Source organism: Oncorhynchus mykiss, chromosome 19 (assembly GCF_057628025.1).
Source record: "Oncorhynchus mykiss isolate SJ-2025 chromosome 19, ASM5762802v1, whole genome shotgun sequence".
Taxonomy (NCBI): Eukaryota; Metazoa; Chordata; class Actinopteri; order Salmoniformes; family Salmonidae; genus Oncorhynchus; species Oncorhynchus mykiss.
This window is the reverse complement of record NC_143040.1, coordinates 17,905,194-17,924,522: the sequence shown is the minus strand read 5'-3', so window position 1 is coordinate 17,924,522 and position 19,329 is coordinate 17,905,194. Positions and strand designations below refer to the sequence as shown.

At 41.4% G+C, this 19,329-nt stretch overlaps 2 protein-coding genes across 8 annotated transcripts in view; one reads left to right on the top strand and one right to left on the bottom strand.

Moving 5' to 3' along the window:
* Positions 1–5,118, top strand: part of LOC110497355 (coronin-2A) — a 71,484-nt gene extending 66,366 nt beyond the window's left edge. For 3 of the 6 annotated variants that reach the window (XM_090210312.1, XM_090210310.1, XM_090210313.1), the window contains exons 10-12: positions 269–359; positions 1,392–1,636; positions 1,867–5,118. In XM_090210312.1, the coding sequence (XP_090066438.1) occupies positions 269–359; positions 1,392–1,636; positions 1,867–1,998 (468 nt within the window). In that variant the 3' untranslated portion in view covers positions 1,999–5,118. Of the gene's footprint in view, positions 1–268; positions 360–1,391; positions 1,655–1,866 lie in introns of all 6 variants that reach the window. The other 3 variants (XM_090210308.1, XM_090210307.1, XM_090210311.1) reach the window with 1 other exon arrangement.
* Positions 5,119–12,103: 6,985 nt separating this feature from the next.
* Positions 12,104–17,973, bottom strand: LOC118936735 (acidic leucine-rich nuclear phosphoprotein 32 family member D-like). 2 transcript variants are annotated; one of them, XM_036933736.2, is made up of 7 exons: positions 17,081–17,973; positions 14,628–14,777; positions 14,201–14,323; positions 13,749–13,935; positions 12,999–13,099; positions 12,842–12,905; positions 12,104–12,726 (listed from the first exon to the last, which is right to left on the bottom strand). In XM_036933736.2, exons 1-7 carry the CDS (start codon positions 17,132–17,134, stop codon positions 12,641–12,643), a joined length of 765 nt encoding a protein of 254 aa, XP_036789631.2. In that variant the 5' UTR covers positions 17,135–17,973; the 3' UTR covers positions 12,104–12,640. The 2 variants fall into 2 exon arrangements, with proteins under 2 accessions (XP_036789631.2, XP_036789632.2); XM_036933737.2 differs by having other exon boundaries at positions 12,104–12,723.
* Between the last annotated feature and the right edge of the window lie 1,356 nt (positions 17,974–19,329).

Here is a 19,329-nt window from a genome sequence, read left to right as displayed (position 1 = left end):
ACTAGAACACAATGTAGTCACAATCTACTGAGCACTAGAACACAATGTAGTCACAATCTACTGAGCACTAGAACACAATGTAGTCACAATCTACTGAGCACTAGAACACAAATAGTCAATCTACTGAGCACTAGAACACAATGTAGTCACAATCTACTGAGCACTAGAACACAATGTAGTCACAATCTACTGATCCAAATGCTTTATTGCAATGTAGTGAAAACATGACAAACTCGGCATCAACTGTGTGTATTTGCATCCCCTGTAGTCGGAGTCGTACCAGGATGACATCTACCCCATGACGGCGGCGAGCGCGGCCGCCATGTCGGCCGAGGAGTGGCTTAGCGGCATTGACAAAGGTCAGAGGTCGTGGGGATAGGCAGGGTTATCGTATGCTGTTTCTCCATAGTTTAATAACATGAATTATGCAATGGGGAAACTGCAATAGAAAAGCACAAGTAGCTGGCTACACTGAGGAAACGAAGAACTGTATTCAAAAGGAATTTGTACATTATCAGTAGTATACGTACGTATATTCAAGGGATATTCATACATTATGTATCAAAAAGTGTATTGTGTATTTCAATATGATCAGAATATGGATTATCAGTGTAAGGGGTCAGCCATCAGACATGCAGGCGCTTTCATTTACAGCAAGGTCACAATGTTTTCTCTCAATCCAAGGTCCTAATAGGGCCTAATGCTGAATATTAGTTCTCTGTTTGAGATAACATGGATTCCATTTGCTGCCCCCTACAGTGAAAAGGTCAAAGGAGGATCAAGATGTCCCTTTAGCTGACCATGAAATCTGTTTACCTACAGTAGACGCAGACCTGGGTTCAAATATTATTTAAAATCTTTCAAAAATGTGGAGCATTTTGCTTTAGCCTGCCTGGAGTACCAGATGGGCGGGGTTTGCAGTTTTGATACTATTCTATTGGTTCCATTGCCCCTGGCAAACTCAATTTAGCCCAGTTGAAGTATTTCAAATAGTGTTTGAACCCATGTCTGCCTAAAAGCCTCAGCTGCATCCTATTTGCTCCTCTACGAGATGTGATATTCTCATTTGTCATGTGAATGGCCAGGAAGTTGCCAATTATGCACCATTCATACAATATATACTACCCTGCAATGTCCTGTGCAAAGAAGACCGTGTAGAGTTTATATTCCATCATCCTCTATCATGTCTTTGAACCTTGATTTGGTTATAAATTGGGTTCGTAATTCAAATGTTCTGATGTAAAATAATATATATATGTGTTGACCTTCAAAGAAATCTCGACAATGATAGCATTGTGTTGTGTTATCATCAACCAACCATATGTGAGACAGTAAGAAGGTAATCATTACATAAACATCATGTTTGCTCCCTCACCTTCCACCTCCACTAGGCCCGTTGCTCCAGTCTCTGAAGCCTGGGAGTCGAGTACCGGACTCCTACCCGGAGCTGAGCTCCGGCCTGGGCAGTAAGGGGCTGGGCAACTCCCTGGGCACTCAGAGGTCCCAGAGCCGACCAGGCCAACTGCAGCTGGCGTACATCCAGGACCAGCTTGGCAACAAGGAGTGCAGGAGTAAGACGTCTGTCAGCAATGGACAGGACCCCACGCTCTGCTCGCCTCCCAAAACAGAGAACGAGGTATGGGGCGGTTTCGATGTGAGTTACCCAGCTTGGCTGTATACTATTCTACCGTGGGCTGGGGAAGGTTTAGTCTATGGAGGCTGTACTGACTGTATCCTATCCCATCATGGGTAGGGTAGGAGTTTTGTAGGTGACTATATAGGGTCAGAAAATATGCTGGCCCTAGTCTTGCACTCACCAACATTCTTTCTCAATGTGTGTTCCGTGTGTGTGTGTTGGGTGTGCAGCTGCGTCTGAAGTTCCACAAGCAGCAGGAGGAGATCCGGCGTCTGCGGGAGATGCTCAACCAGAGGGACGTACGCATCAAGCAGCTGGAGCTGGAGATCAACAACGTGAGGAATTCCCAGGACTCGCACTGAGAAGAGGCTCCTCTTGCCCCCCTCCCCCGTCGTACCAAGCCACCCTCACCTCTCCCTGGATTACTCTCTGACCACCCCCTCCCCTGCTCTCTCACCCTGGGGGTCTCACTGTAATTAACACCCCTCGACCCCCACCTTCCTTACCCGAAAGACAAGGGCCCTTCCCAGGGGCCTCGCTGTCTCATCGCAGAACACTATCTGTCTATGTGGATCGGTCAAAGCCTCACCAGGGCTTCTCATGCCCCCCATATATGTACATACACCCATAGACTCTCAGTCACTCCTCAATATGTATCATATTTTAATGCTACTGCATCAACATACATGCAAGCCGCTTGTCCCTCTCCCTGCTCCTCTCCCCAAAGTCACTTTTCCTTTTGTACACTTCAGAGCTATGCAAGTTTGATGTATTTTAGTTTTGTTTTTGTGGTACAAAAAAACATGTTTATGCCCTTTTTTATTTGAAAACGAATGAAAATAAGATGGACGCGCCTGTCTTTGAAAGATGCTGTGGTTGTCTGCTGGTTATATTTGAATGTTGTCCGGATGGGAGCAGATGTCACACATGATTGTAAGATACACTGAATTGATTTCCTATGCTTTGTGATTTTGCATATTTAAACAACTGTACATGGATGGATGCTGGTGGAGATGTCTGCGGTGATATCTAGAATGACAGAGTATATGTGTGGGTGAGAGAGAGAGAGGGGGAAAGAGACGTGCGTCATTTTGTATATATTGAGTCAATTTGGCTCTTTTGCATTTAAAGGTAGACTCAGCGATATGACGTGGATGCAGAAAGTAAACATAGTGGGTCAATTTCCACAACAACTAAGGGCGTTGAAGCGCGAGGCGAAACTTCTCCGCTTCATTTTGTCCCGCTACCGTTGTGTGAACAGCGTGAATGCGAACCCGTGCACATGCGCCGATACAGTGTGTGACTGTGTGAGAACGAAGTCTTGCATCTCACTCGTCACAATATCTGCGGTGCTGCTCGTGGCAACGTCATTTCACTGAGTCCAACTTTAATGAAGCTGCGTTTTGTTTTAATGACTGGTAAACTGGTGAAAGATCAATCAACTGAAAGAACAATCGTTGCCCAGCAGCTTTTAAATACACCATTTATTTTTCCCGAAAGCAGCACAGGGAATCTCACTTGTCGTTTTTAAAATTGCATTTATTTATTCTGTTTTTTTAAATTTGTTGACAAAAAAAAGGTAGTATGGAATGATGACCAATTACAGAGGCATGTTTTCACACCAGTGGCCACAGCCATGCTTCAGACACACCATTGAGTATGTCTAACACTATCAGATAACACACACACCACATCATGTAGGGAGTGGGTTGGTAGGGCACACAAGGTTTTACTGTTTGGTGCTGGTCCATCCGTTTTCATTGTTCCGAAGCCACTGTGTAAAAGTAGGAATGATTGTTTTAAAAAAGGGATTGAATGAACCTCAAAAAGCCATTGTGTAATATATGACTTAACAGGGAACTTGATAACTGTGTTGTTAATGTGTAAGTGCTGACCCAAGGGATTGGGTTGTCTCTTGAAAACAACAGAGGAAACTGTAAAAGGGAATATATGTGTTTGGAGCAGGCTCATTTGTTCAGGATAACACTAAGCCTTTGTTTTTGATATGATGTCCATTGCTTTTGTGATGCACTACAGAGGAGGCTGGTTGGAGGATCTGTAGGAGGACATGCTCATTTTAATGGCTGGAATGGAATGAATGTAACAGAGTCAAACATTTGTGTTTGATATCATTCCATTTATTCCATTCCAGCCATCACAATGAGCCCATCCTCCTATAGCGCCTCCCGCCAGCCTCCTCTGCAAGTACTTGGTGGTTCATAATATTTTGAAATGGAAATACTATGGCAAGAAATGGGATTGGAACTGCTCTGTAATTGTGCATCATAATATGTTAGTTAGACAATCAGAGACCCACTGCCCCTGTCCAAAGAAATGCAAGAGGTCAACGTTTGACTGTATTTAAATAGCAACATTTTACACAAGCACGGCACACATACGCCAAAATATAATTGTGAGCTATTCAACACTTGTGAGGAGGCATCTAGAGAAGACATCCCCTATCCCCATAGAGAACCATGGTCAAAGAGCAGCATGAGGGCAAGCCAACCATTGTCACCGCTAGTATAGATTTATTAATAAAACATTAACATGTAACTGCATATGCTTGGATAATATTGCACTAAGTGGGCCAGGGCACCTGCAATGTGTTTGGTTTTAGCCTTATTTGTCAGCTCATAAATGCTATTGTATGTAGGCCACTGTAGCTCAGTCAGAGTATTGCCATTTGAAGGGTAATATTTATAAATGGTACTTGACTGAATGGAGTCACTACTTAGCTAATGGCACCTTAGGGAAGACCGTCTCAGAAACAATCCGGAAAGCGACTGTTATTGTAATCCAGATGGTCATTGTGGAGTGCATGTAGTCTATCTTGTCCAGCTAGCTTGGCATGTGTACTTTAGCAATAAGTCTCTCGGTCTTTTGTAGACCTTTTGCATTTACTGCCAACTACAATGGCTAGATATCTGGCAATCACATCCCTGTACTACTACTTTGGTGCTTGGGCCTCTTTAAGCATTGTATACTTCACCGACTGCTGTATCCCATTTTTCTTCAGAAAAGATACGGTCAAGACCAAATCACAAAGTCCATTCCAGGGACTTGATGGCATTTTAAATCCCCAAACTGTGTGTGTTTCCCATTTACATTTTTACAGAAGCAATATTTTAGCAGTAGAAAGAGCAGTAGTTTGAGGGACATACACTACGATCACTAGCATTATCTTGCTCATTGGAAACAAGGACATCTGTATAAATAAGTTGAAAATGGTGGGTTTCTGCTGGGCAATATCATGACTGAGCCTTACTGTGCCTAAGAATCAAGCTGCAATTTGAGTTTTCTTTTGTATAGGTATTATGATGTCTTTCAGAACAAATATTATTATTAGTGTTCACACAACTCACAAATACAGTGAACAATTTATGAAATGATTCTAATTTTGTTCCTGTTATGTTTAATATTGTTTTTATATATATCAAGAACTACATCAGGTGTAGAGAATAAAAAAATAGGTGAAAACATTACTTTGGATAATTTACGTCTTTTTTCAAGTCTTTTGATACACATTTGAAGTCCCGCCCAGTTGACTACTTCAAAATTGTGAAAGTCCTCAATGGCACTTCCCATGCTAAAACGGGCTTTTGTGCACTAATCCTCCATCGATCTCTATGGTTCAGGTGCATTATGACAAAGAGGAAGAGGGAGATCCAACTACCGGAAAATCTGACTCCCTCCAGCAGGTGGCATTTTTTGTTGTTGTTTAGCACACCAAGGAGTTTTTGTATGGAGGTCAATGAGAGTGTCACATTTTGTCAATAAAACAATGACTGGCTTATTTGCTATGTTTGTTTTAAAATAAGTTTTCGTAATGCTTAGGTGGTTGCAAGTGTACTGATATGTAAGACACGTGACATCCCGGCTACTTTATATCGGTGTTGTCTCGAGATGGCTATGCACATTCATGGCATGAGGCTAGTAGCATAGCATCTTTCTCCATTGACTACAGGTGGTTGACGTCAACATAATGAGATGTATCTACCAATCCAAAGAAAGGATAGGCGGGAGCTAGACACCCCACCGGGAGCTACCCCAGCTTTGTGGACGAAGACTCCCATTGTTGGGGGGCGGACAGACAACTATCTTATCCATACTCTTTAAAAAAATGTTTTACCCCTTTTTCTCCCCAATTGGTAGTTACAGTCAGAGGCGAAGGCCGAGAGCCGTGCATCCTCTGAAACGCTTCTTGATGCAATGCCCACTTAACCCGGAAGCCAGCCACACCAATGTGTCGGACGAAACACTGTACACCTGGTGACCCGTGTCAGCGTGCTCTGCACCTGGCCCACCACAGGAGTCGCTAGGGCGCGATGGGACAAGGACATCCCTCCCGGCCAAACACTCCCCTAACCAGGACAACGCTGGGCCAATTGTGTGCCGCCCCATGGGTCTCCTAGTCGCGGCCGGCTGGGACAGAGCCTGGACTCGAACCCAGAATCTCTAGTAGCACAGCTAGCGATGCAGTGCCTTAGACCACTGCGCCACTCGGGAAGCACCCTGTATATCCATAATCTTTTATGAGGAAGGGGAGGGCCTTGCATTCAGGAAGTTGTGGGGACAAACCATAAAGATTAATAGGGGACACATTATTTGATTTGATTGATTAGGATCCCCATTAGCTAACGCCAATGGTGACATCTAGTCTTACTGGGGTCCGGCACATAACAAAAAAGACATTACAGACAAAATACTTGACAATTTACGTACATTAACATGCAGTGTGTGTGTGTGTGTGTACATACATGTTAGTACATACACACAACGAGTAGGTCACATGGGGGAGAGGTGTTGTGCCATGAGGTGTTGCTTTATTTGTTTTTTTAATCCAGGTTTTCTGTTCACTTGCTCTATACAAGATGGAACGGAGTTCCATGCACTCAAGGCTGTGTATAATACTGTACGTTTCCTTGAATTTGTTCTGGACCTGGGGACTGTGAAAAGACCCCTGGTGGCATGCCTGGTGGGGTAAGTGTGTGTGTCAGTGCTGTGTGTAAGTTGACTATGCAAACAAGTTGGGATTTTCAACACATTAATGTTTCTTATAAAAACAAGAAGTGAAGCAGTAAGTATCTCCTTAACTCTTAACCAAGAGAGACTGGCATGCATAATATTAAAATTAGCCCTCTGATTACAATGAAGAGCAAGACATGCTGCTCTGTTCTGGGCCAGCTGCAGCTTAACTATGAATTTCTTTGCAGCACTTGACCATATGACTGGAAAATAATCAAGATAAGACTAAACTAGAGCCTGCTAGAGCCTTACAGGCTCTAAAACTAGAGCCTGTAACATCCAAGTAATTTAGTCTCAACTTGTTCAACAGCCACACCATTCATTCCCAGATTCAGCTGAGGTCTAGAATGTAGGGAATGATTTGTACCAAATATAATGCTCTTAGTTTTAGATATGTTCAGGACTAGTTTATTACTGGCCACCCATTCCAAAACAAACTGCAACTCTTTGAAAAGGGTTGCAATGACTTCATTAGCTGTGGTTGCTGATGTGCATAGGGTTGAATCATCAGCATACTGGACACATATGCCTTGTTTAATGCCAGTAGCAGGTCATTGGTAAAAATAGAAAGAGTAGAGGGCCTAGAGAGCTGTCCTGCAGTATACCACACTTTACATGTTTGACATTAGAGATGTTCCCATTAAAGAAAACCCTCTGAGTTATATTAGATAGCTCTGAATCCACGATATGGTAGAGGTTGAAAAGCCATAAAACATACAGTACCAAGTTTGGACACACCTACTCATTCCAGGGTTTTTCTTTATTTTCTTCATTGTGGAATATTAGTGAAGACATCAAAACTATGAAATAACACAAATGTAATCATATAGTAACCAAAAAGGTGTTAAAACCTCTCTAGGGTAGGTGGGACGCTAGCGTCCCATCTGGCCAACATACAGTGAGATTGCAGAGCGCCAAATTCAAATACAGAAATACTCATTATAAAACATATTTTACATAGGTTTAAAGATTAACTTCTTGTGAATCCAACCATGGTGTCAGATTTTTTTAAATGCTTCATGGCGAAAGCTTACCTTATGATTATTTGAGAACATAGCCCAGTTGACAAATTATTACAAACAGTAACCAGCCAAGCAGAAGTGTTACAAAACTCAGAAATAGAGATAAAATGAATCCCTTACCTTTGATGATCTTCATATGGTTGCACTCAGAAGACATTCATTTACTCAACAAATGTTCCTTTTGTTCTATAAAGTCTCTTTATATCCAAAAACCTCAGTTTTGTTTGCACGTTTTCTTCAGTAATCCACAGGCTCAAACGCCGTCAAAACAGGCAGACAAAAAAATCCAAATTGTATCCATAAAGTTCATAGAAACATGTCAAACGATGTTTGTATTCAATCCTCAGGTTGTTTTTAGCCTAAATGATCTATAATATTTAAACCGGACAATAACGTTGTCATTATAAAAGGTAAACAAGAAATGCACTCTCTCGGGATTGCGCATGAAAAAGCTCTGTGACACGTCAGGGTCCACTCATTCAGACTGGTCTTACTCCCTCATTTATAAGAATACAATATATAAGAATACTGAAACATCTAGTGGAAGGCATAGGAACTGCAAATTGAATCCTAAGTCAATGGATACTGTAATTGCATTGAATAGAAAACTACAAAATCCACCCCAAAAATACTTCCTGAATGGATTTGTCTCAGGTTTTCCCCTGCCAAATCTACCAGTTATATGCATATCATATCTTCTGGGCCCGAGTAGCAGGCCGTTTAATTTGGGCATGCTTTTCATCCAAAATTCCGAATGCTGCCCCCTACCCTAGAGAAGTTAAACAAATCAAAATATTTTGGGGTGGTTACAAAATGATTCCATATGTGTTATTTCATAGTTTTGATGTCTTCATTATTAGGTTGCAAGTTCAAATCCCCGAGCTGACAAGGTACAAATCTGTCGTTCTGCCCCTGAACAGGCAGTTGACTCACTATTCCTAGGCCGTCATTGAAAATAAGAATTTGTTCTTAACTGACTTGCCTAGTTAAATAAAGGATTTTAAAAAATAAATAATATTACAAATAAAATACAAATCTAGAAGTTAGAAAATAGTAAAAATCAAGAAAAACCCTTGAATGAGTAGGTGTGTCCAAACTTTTGACTGGTAATGTACGTTTTCAAAATACAGGTTATGGTCAATAATATCAAAGGCTGTACTGAAATCTAACAGTACAGCTCCCACAATCTTCTTGTGATCACTTTCTTTCAACCAATCATGAGTACATGTTGAATGCCCTTCTCTATAAGCATGCTGAAAGTCTGTTGTTAATTTGTTTACAGAGAAATAGCATTGTATTTGGCATTTGGTGTAACACAATATTTTCCAACAGTTTGCTAAGAGCTTGCAGCTAGCTGATTGGTCTGCTGTTAGAACCAGTAAAGGCCGCTTTACCACTCTTGGGTAGCGGAATGACTTTGGCTTCCCTCCAGGCCTGAGGACAAAGACTTTCCTCTAGGCTATGACAGATAGGAGTGGCAATAGAGTCAGCTACCATCCTCAGTAGCTTCCTGTCTAAGTTGTCAATGCCAGAAGGTTTGTCATTATTGATCGATAACAATAATATTTCCACCTCTCCCACACTAACTTTACAAAATTCAAACTTGCAATGCTTTTCTTTCATCATTTTTTTTTAATGATTATTGATTGATTATCTAAGAAATGGCTAATATGAATGTTATCTGATGTTATTGATTTCATTAACCTTATTTCTAAGGCTATATATATTAGTATGGGATATTTTCAGCCCTTTCCTGGGTAGTGTTGCATTTGGATATGTTACACCCATTTTCCTAACCAGGGAGAAGTCTGGTTGATAGTGGTCTGGGGTCTAACTAAAATGAAATAACCCCAGGTGTGTTCTCATTCTCAACCCCAGGTGTGTTCTCATGCTGCCTTGGCAGCAGCCAATGGGGATCCATAATAAATACAACTACAAATTCCCTATTCAAATAACCTTAGTTTAACCTGACCCGTTATCAGACACATGGAAAGAAAATGCACACAGCAAAATTTCTCATTTCAGAAATTATATTAAGTATGGAAAAGCAACACCTCTCTCAGCAAATAGACATATTCATAAATCGTATAAGATATTCAATTGCGAGTAAACATAAACCAGTCAGTATGGCACCAAGTCAACCAATATATTAAACCCATATCACTGTCATTCACCATACATGTAAAAACATACACATTCAACAACAGTCAAAACGGTTGCAACCTTAAAAAAACGGGTACCCCTTAACTATCAGAGCTCTGTAATGTAATAACTTTTACTACGTTGCAGAACTGTGCTTCGTATTTGTGTGTGTGGCTTCTGGAGCGGGAGTCCCAATGCCGGCGAGAGCGGTCCGTATTCAGTGCAGTGGTGAGAAACAGAGGGATCGCTTTTCTAATTAGCCCGATGATGTTTCTTCACGAGACTCAGAGGAAACCCTAGTATTTCCTGGAATCTAGTGTCGCTATCTGAGCTCATCCTAAACTACTTTGACACACGGTACTCACTATACAAATGTCTCTGCCCCACGGCTATTGTCATTTGTTCCCTTCACTTTCCCTACTATCCCTCTGATTGGCTAAGGCAGCAACAGGGATTACCTCTGGGTTACAGATATGACCCGTTTCAACATGGACATTGAGGGCGTCCACCATTTTAAAGTAGCCAACTGGGTAGGGTTTCCTATTAGTTGGGAGCAATCAGCCAATGCAGAATAAGAAAATGTAATACTTTAAAATGGAGATAGCCTCAATGGCGCTGCCCATGCTGTCACAGACACTATAATGGCACAGATACAAAGATGAGTCCTCTATCAAACCCTCTCCTCTTTTCCCTATTTCAGCATTTCTTCATATCAAGTGAATGGAGCACAAGGTTGTAGGTTCATATAAATTCAGCAAAAAAAGAAATGTCCTCTTACTGTCAACTGCGTTTATTTTCAGCAAACTTAACATGTCTAAATATTTGTATGAACACAACAAGATTCAACAACTGAGGGAATGGCCCTAGCCCTCACCCTCCGATCCAACAGGTCCCAGACGGGCTTAATGGGATTGAGATCCGGGCTCTTCGCTAGCCATGGCAGAACACTGACATTCCTGTCTCGCAGGAAATCACACACAGAACGAGCAGTATGGCTGGTGGCATTGTCATGCTGGAGGGTCATGTCAGGATGAGCCTGCAGGAAGGGTACCACATGAGGGAGGAGGATGTCTTCCCTGTAACGCACAGCGTTGAGAAGATTGCCTGCAATAACAACAAGCTCAGTCCGATGATGCTGTGACACACGGCCCCAGACCATGACAGACCCTCCACCTCCAAATTGACCCCGCTCCAGAGTACAGGCCTCGGTGTAACGCTCATTCCTTCGACGATAAACGAGAATCCGACCATCACCCCTGGTGAGACAAAACCGCGACTCGTCAGTGAAGGACACTTTTTGCCAGTCCTGTCTGGTCCAACGAAGGTGGGTTTGTGTCTATAGGCAACGTTGTTGCCAGTGATGTCTGGTGAGGACCTGCCTTACAATAAGGCCTACAAGTACTCAGTCCAGCCTCTCTCAGCCTATTGCGGACAGTCTGAGCACCGATGGAGGGATTGTGCGTTCTTGGTGTAACTCGGGCAGTTGTTGTTGCCATCCTGTACATGTCCCGCAGGTGTGATGTTCGGATGTACCAATCCTGTGCAGGTGTTGTTACATGTGGCCTGCCACTGCGAGGACGATCAGCTGTCCATCCTGTAGCTCTGTTTTAGGCATCTCACAGTACGGACATTGCAATTTATTGCACTGGCCACATCTGCAGACCTCATGCTGCACAGCCATATTAAGGTTGGCAATTTACTACCATCTGCAGTTATGGAATGTTTCCTCACAAGTCTAATTCATTGGCTGATTCCTCCTGGTGACCTGGATGGAATTATGTGATCTTTCCTTAAGCCATAGGAAGTCCCACCCAGTTGACTACTTCAAAATGGTGAAAGTCCTCAGTGGTGCTGCACATGCTAAACCAGGCATTTGGGCACTAGAATCCTCAAATCTCTAGGAGCACTCAAAGCAAAACAAATTAGAATTGAACCAATAACCTCTTTTGCAACTCTCAAAGTCAAACATACAAAGAGAAGTGCGAACACATGGCAGCTCTGGGGTTAAAGTGGATTTCACATCTTCCTATTTTTTTCCTTCCCTCCCATTCAAAATAATAAAATGATGAGGTGCAACATGTCATCTTGTAGAGTGACTTTGAAGTATCCATTCTGGGGCCTTAAGGAAATTAATATTCTATGTAATATAAAAATGAGTGTAACAGAATTTTCTCACTGAGGCAACCTATTGCAATCAGCAGGGGGTGCACTTAACTCAGATTCATTCAACTCTAGATGTGACAAGAGAAAAGTATGGCAGGAAGAGAGCAGAGCGTAAAATTGTAACATTTTATTTACAAAGCAGTTTGGTCATACAGGAAGTAAAAATGTAGCTACAACCTTGATTTGTGCAACAGGCGGCCACAAAAAAATCATAGCTCGCTTATCACACAGCTGCTATAGCAATCATTTTATTGGGGGGATAAGGAACGGAAAATAAAACAAAGACAAAAGAAGAGGGGGAAGAAATAATAAATTCAACAACATAAAATATAAATTCAGAGTTCATCCAACAAAATATTAAAAGCACAGACCCAAAACTAGATACCAGTCCCAAAGTCCTCACACAGGTATACATAAAGGGGGAGTTGACAGTGAAATTGTGGAATGCGGAGTGGTGCGCTGCTTGAGAACCTTGGGAATGGCTCTCGGTTCCATGGGGCGGAGGCAGCTCCACTCGGACCACCCATCCGGTACAGTCTTTCCCCACACGGGGACTCAAAGCTGGGGGAGAGGAGAGGCGTGGCGTAGGCAGGGTGTAAGGGTGGAGAGGGAAGGGGTTGGTAACTTGACAGGCTCTTGTTTTTTGCTCTTAATCGTCGTCCTCGTCGTCATCATCATCGTCATCTTCATCATCGGGTTCTCGCTTTCTCTTCTCGCCTTTGACAGCCTCAACTTCTAGGGGAAATGAGAAAGAGTTATTACACTGTACTTAGTAAAGTATCCGAAAGTTCAACTTTTTAACATGAGTTTCGGACATGAGCTCGTGACAAAAAGTATGACAATGACATACCCTCTTCATCGTCGTCCTCATCATCCTCATCTTCAACTTCACCTTCAATGCCAAGGTCTTCCTCCTGGAGAGAAGGGACAGAGCAGGTCAGAATCAACAATATGCCCCCTGTTGATCTTTTAAACTATTGAGTCAAACAAACCAAAAAGGAGTTTACCTCCTCATCGCCGCTGACCTCATCTTCCTCCTCTCCTTCTACTCCCTCTTCGTCGTCATCATCCTCCTCATCAAAGTCTTCCTCCTCTCCCTCCTCATCTTCTAAAAAACAAAATAAATGCATCAGTTTTCGATTCAGAGCAATTGAATAATTTATCTGAGCAAACCAAAAACCTTTCAATATAGAAATTCAAACAAAACATTAGATCCATTTAGATATAATAAATTGGAAGGTTGTGCAGGACTATGGTAGATGAAGGAATCACTCTCTCTTTTCAGACTTAGAGTATTTACCTGGTCAATGTCAGTGTATTATGTCGGTTATGTGAAAATGTGATAATATTATAAATTGTATTTAATATTTAAGGACTCTTGGTAGATTAGGCCAACTGAGGACTAAAAGAGATCCTAATAAAAATCTAATCACATCCATTGTCAGTTATCACACAGACACATGCCGACAAACAGTACAAATACACAATAAAACTCCCTTGCACGACAAAACACCCACGATATACTATTATGGATTGTAATATATAGTAATATATGCCATTTAGCAGATGCTTTTATTCAAAGCGACTTAGTCACGGGAGCATACATGTGTGGGTGATCCCGGGAATCGAACCTACTATCCTGATGTTGCAAGCGTCATGATCTACCAACTCAGCTACAGAAGACCCCCATTCAACTCACATCTACACGTCCTCATATTTGTCCCTCAAAACACACACACAAAAAAATGGATGCCCACCCTCATCATCATCATCGTCCACACCGTCGACCTCTCCGTCCGAGTCGGATGCCTCTCGGTCCTCCACGTCGTACCCGTCCAGGTAGGTGAGCTGAGGGAGCAGCTTGAACACACTCTCCCTGTAGTCGTTCAGGTTGGTCACCTCACAGTTGAACAAGTCTAGAGACTTCAGGCCATCCAGCTTTTTCTGTGGGACCAAAATGGATGTAGGTTAATTAGGGGGTGAAAAAAAAAAACACTGGCTGAATAAATCTCTAATTCAATTTTAGAGCACACCTTTGCCCATATAGGCTAGCAAACAAATTTTGACTAGAGCCACATCATAGGGAAACAAATCAGAAATGAGTCTAAAACAGTTGCCTGCCAACTATACGAGGAATAGTGTCATTTGAGGCACAGCCTGAGACAGTGTCGCACTGTATTGTGCTCTACTTGGAGTTTGGTGTACCTACCAAAGGTTCCAACGTGCTGATGTCTTTCAGTTTGTTTCCGCTTAGATTTAGATGTGTGAGGTTGGGGAGTTTCTCTGCTAGCACGTCAAGGCCACCAGAGATTCTGTTGTCACTGAGTTCCAACTGCAACATAATGTGAAGATATCAGTCACTTCTGTCAACAACAACAAAAAAACTCCCAAGTAAGTAACAGTCTTTCAGAAAACAACGACTATGCCCTAAATGGAAGGAACCCTATTCCTTACACAACAGTGCACTACTTTTGACAAGGGCCCTCAATAGTGCACTATATGGGGAATGGGTTTCCATTAGGAATGCATACAATGGCTCTATCTATACCACCCAGGCAGAACTTACATGGTATTTTTAAGGAGTCAACAAAAAATGTTTATACTGTAAGTAACTTGTGTAAAAAAAAAAACATTACCTTTTTGAGTTTCCCAAGTTTGGGAAGGTTGGAGACTGAGATTAGGCCAACGTTTATCAAACTGAGGAATTCCAGATTGACGAATTCTGCTGTGAGACCTTCGATTTTCCCTTCATTTGATCTGCAGTTATCCAGGACAAGTTCTCGTACCTATAAAAATGTGTAAAATTGTAATCCAAAGAAAAGCATATGTATGCATTGTTTACAGATGCACTACAAACTCTAAAATTGAGAATGCACACATATTATAAAAGCTTTATTTTACGCATATACGCAAAATGGTGTGGGAAAATATGTTAATAATGGTCACATGTTGGCAACAACAACTTGTGACATCAATACAACAACCAAACTACGATCGAATCTAAACTTCATGGTTGAAAAAGGTCAATATACAAAATATGGACCTCAACGACAGAAGTGGTTGTTATTCTGACGTTTTCCTGATTTATGTATGAATACTTGCAACATGTCAATTCCTCACAACACAATCTCATCGTTTAAAAAGTTCACGTGAGGGACAGTCGTTACGCAACCAAAAACTCGATAAAAGGGTTGAAGAAAGTTAACGCTGAACGTCAAATATCATGATTCGCACAGTGGCAAAGTGAAACATTGATGCAAAGTGAAACATTGATAAGGCTGTCGAGTGGAGCCATCAATAAAGGTATTCGGTTGCATGATGTTTTATGTCGAGGCACCGCGGTTGTTTCTTTAAACCAGCTGCCACGAGGAAGAACCGCACAATACAGTTCTACCTTCACTTGCCCGCTGTTCAGTCACTAATGACACATGCAATGCTTTTTGTTAGCAAGCTCGCTACAGGCTAGCCATTGCCCTTTTAAGCGCTGCCGTGCAGTTGAGGACCTGCAAGAGAAGCCTGACTGCCCGCCATTACCTACCCTACAGCAATTGGAAAGGATTGCAAATATACCCTGTAAAGATACACTTTTTTATTTTCAAGTCGAATTTATTGGGGAAATGGATCGCCTAGTCGTCGAACGAACGACCGATTTAACAGTTTGTTACATTAGATCACCGTTTCGTAAACAACGTCGAAGGAAATATTCAGAACGGAAATTAGTCAAACAAAGATGGAGCCTCCTTTCTCCAGAGCTTCAAAGACGGCAGAATGACAACATGGCGATTCCTGAGATACAGTATGCAGAGTTCTCTAAACTCTCCGGAGATGGATGACTGTTTACATGCAGTAATTACGTAAAATCATCCCTTAAAATTAACTTTCAATGTAGAATACTTTCATCAATGTTTGCATGAAAACCAGAGAGCGTCAACGTAGAGTTTTAGCAACACACGCACCGAACGCAGTTTCCTCTGTCTCGTGTCATTCAAGCAGGCTATTGCACTAGCCGACGACCAACACGTTATTCGGAGATTGTCGGTAGCCGAAGCATTAGATATTTTAAATGATTAACATACAAAATACCGAATCTGAACGTGGAGGTTAGCCAGTCAATAAGTATTTAATTTGCTTTCGTGGTAGTTGTGGTGAATAATATGGCGGGAACCAAACATTCGATGACTGCTACGAATTAGCAACATTAACAAATCAGCTTTCATTTGCGGGAAATTATTATTTAGTTTATGAATCTCAAATCGAACAATAACATTTGACGGAACGTGAGGGTAGGCATGTAACGTTAGATCATCGGCGACATTGTAGCTGGCTAATTTCCTCAACTTCAGTTGATTCTTAGCAAGTAAAGTAATATAAAACGTTTATTGCTAGCTATCGAAAGGGGGGTGTAATAGTAAGTTGTAACTTACAAGATGTGGATGGCTCGTGAGAACACGTTAATGACTAATGTTGTTTGCTTGCTAGCTAGCAAACTAGCTATCTAATGTGTCCCTACCCAATTTGTGGAAAATGTTGAAAAGAAGCCACCCGTGATCTCATGAATAATAATCACAAAAGTAGGGGTATGGGATAAACTTGATTTTGGATTATTGTTGTGGATATAAGTGCATTGTAATAAAGGGCGCCCCATTTTAGAATTTATGCTAGCAACAAACATGGCTACCAAGGTCTATATAAAATAAACCATTCCGTCAATGTCTAACGCATCGTGGAAAAACACGTCTCCTACAACACAGATGTAGAAGTTAACAAATAATTGAGACGTTGGTGCATTCGAACCGTGTGTGTGCAACATCTACCCAGTGACTGTGAAACTGTTAACACTGCAATAATGCCAGAAAGCAACAATAATCGGCTTTCGAAAGTAACGATTGAATATTGTCTTGTCCCCCCTCACGCCCCAACGGGGACAGTGTAATGTAGCCTGTTACAGTTAAGTATTTTCCGCTCTATTAATAAATGAGAAACATTAAGCCCATGTGGTCATCATTAGCTACACAGGTCACTTGGAAAGCAAAAAAAAGTAGCAAGCTAGCCAGAAAACTAAAGGTTTGGTTTAAAAGGCACGACTTACATCAGATGGGGTCCTGTTTCTTAGTTCCAAGTGGATCCTCTTCTTCATGTCCATCTCGCCCTACGAAAGTTGAACTTTTCTCTTGGGTGTCGGTGTAATTTATATACAGTCCAAAGGCAGAGAGATGCCCTAATGGAGGAAGAATATGGGACTGTATAATGAACTGAGCCAAACGCCAAGTTACCCGCGGAGAGGAGAAACCATGGAGGGAAACGGGACTAAAACAAAATATATTCTCAATAGCGCCATCTCTGGTCAGAAACGCTCACTGCGGTTAAACAGGCATTGCAGTCACAGAACATGACGCTGCCATGAAACAACTGATGTGCGATTTATTTCTGGGGGGAAAAGTGATGTATTATGTACAATTCTAATTTCAAACAACTGTTTTTTGTCAGTCTTTTTATTTGATTATTTTTATGAAAATAACCAGTTTGTAACATTCTGTAATTCGGAGATTATTTGAAACTTATTTAATAAATCAATTGATTACATAATCAGAAATCATTGCAAAATTGCTAAAGAAAAAACAAATGAAATCTGGACTATTATTTACTTAATTCAAACATCTACAGCAGAGATGTTTGAGCTCCCCTCCTCCCAGCCTTGACCCCACACTTCGAGGGTGTCTCCGGGGGATTTGGGATATGCAAAAAGTACATTTCCATTTCACACGTGTATAATACACACTGGTACGTGTGTAACAGGTTCAAACCCAAGCAACCACCTAATTATTGTACTTAAAAGGCCTTATTTTGAATTTAATAAGATACCTGTTGACAAGGCAGCGGCAAATTAATTTCATAGCATTCTTTGTTTATCAGTACATTTCAACGTAACCTAAACACATTACATTGTTGTCCTAATGTACATATGCTCAATAAACATTACACCCTATTTAATGTGTGTACACTTATTTCATTTTATAATAATCAGCATCTCAAGCAGTATGACGATGCCTGATAATCTCATAAAATTTTCCCTTTTATTAGAACCGGTAAGTAGAGTGCGTTTATTTGGTTTACAGTGAAGGGAGCATTGTATATGCACACCGTGATGGGGTACTTCTCCCTTACGCTTCCTGCATAGAGACGCAAGATCCCCGAAGCAGAAGAAACCACCAGTGTGCCTCCCGCTACCACCAAAGAGCACCTTCTCTCTGTCAGGACAAGAAACACTTAAACCTATGGCAATTATGAACCAGCAACAAATTACCTTAGTGGAAATTGATATTCATCAACAAGCCAATTTATTTATTTAAATGTTTTTCAATGAAAGAGTCTCTTGCATCTCTAGGTGCATCTCTACAAAAGCCTTTCGTAGGATCTAGTCAGGTCACCAACGTGTGTCCCATTCAAGACTAACGGCACCTATACCATTACTATGCTTGAGATAGCTATGTGTTTCTATTTTGGGATGGATTTTAATTAATATGGTGGTAACATTTGTAAAATCGCAATCACAGCTTTTAAATCACAATATGTAAAACATGAAAACAGCAGTTTTGTATCTTGGATATGAATGTAACTATCTTAAAATCAATGTTCTAAAATAAATACCATTACAGGACCTACTGTACTACGCTGTACATTTCAACCATGTTTTGAACATGGTAATCGGTAATAGAAAGTATTTACCAGGAGAGGGCACTGCAATGTCTTTGTACAGCCTCCTCAAACTCATGAGGTTATCATGCATTATGGGTGTGTGTGGGTGCCTTCTCTCCTCTCTGACTGTATCTGCTTATCTAATCGATTGCTTAGAAATATGTGCAAGCCTTTAAAGGGGCAATCAGCAGTGGAAACAGAGTGTTTTTTCGCTGCCCCTGTTTTAGTAAACGGCTGAGGGAGTCATGTAACCACACTCAATTCATAGACAGAGGTATGGATGCAAGGACTGACCAGCCATGAAATCAAAATTATAATTTTAACCATGTTTTGAGGCTAATTTGTTTACAAACATTGGAGTAAAAAAAAGCTTATATTTTGGGTTCTGATGAGGTAGGATAGTTGAACTAAGCTCATGAGGCATTTATAAATTATATTCTTCAAGAATCAATGGGTACATATCATTAATTCATACATCCAAAAATGGATGTAGCAAGGGCAGATTGCCCCTTAAAGAGACAGAAGGGGGTACAATATTGTGAACCGGCTGAGTATAATATCCACGGAAGTGTTAGTGTGTTAGTTGATTTGATTCTGACAGCAGGATCCCGGCAAACTGATTTTCCTCAACACACATTTTTC

Excerpts from the sequence above, each read along its gene's own strand:
- LOC118936735 (XM_036933736.2), bottom strand. The coding sequence starts at position 17,134 with ATGGACATGAAGAAGAGGATCCACTTGGAACTAAGAAACAGGACCCCA. Across the intron at positions 14,778-17,080 it reads GAAACAGGACCCCATCTGAT|GTACGAGAACTTGTCCTGGA; the intron begins GTAAGTCGTGCC and ends ACATTTTTATAG. Across the intron at positions 12,906-12,998 it reads AGGTCAGCGGCGATGAGGAG|GAGGAAGACCTTGGCATTGA; the intron begins GTAAACTCCTTT and ends CCTTCTCTCCAG.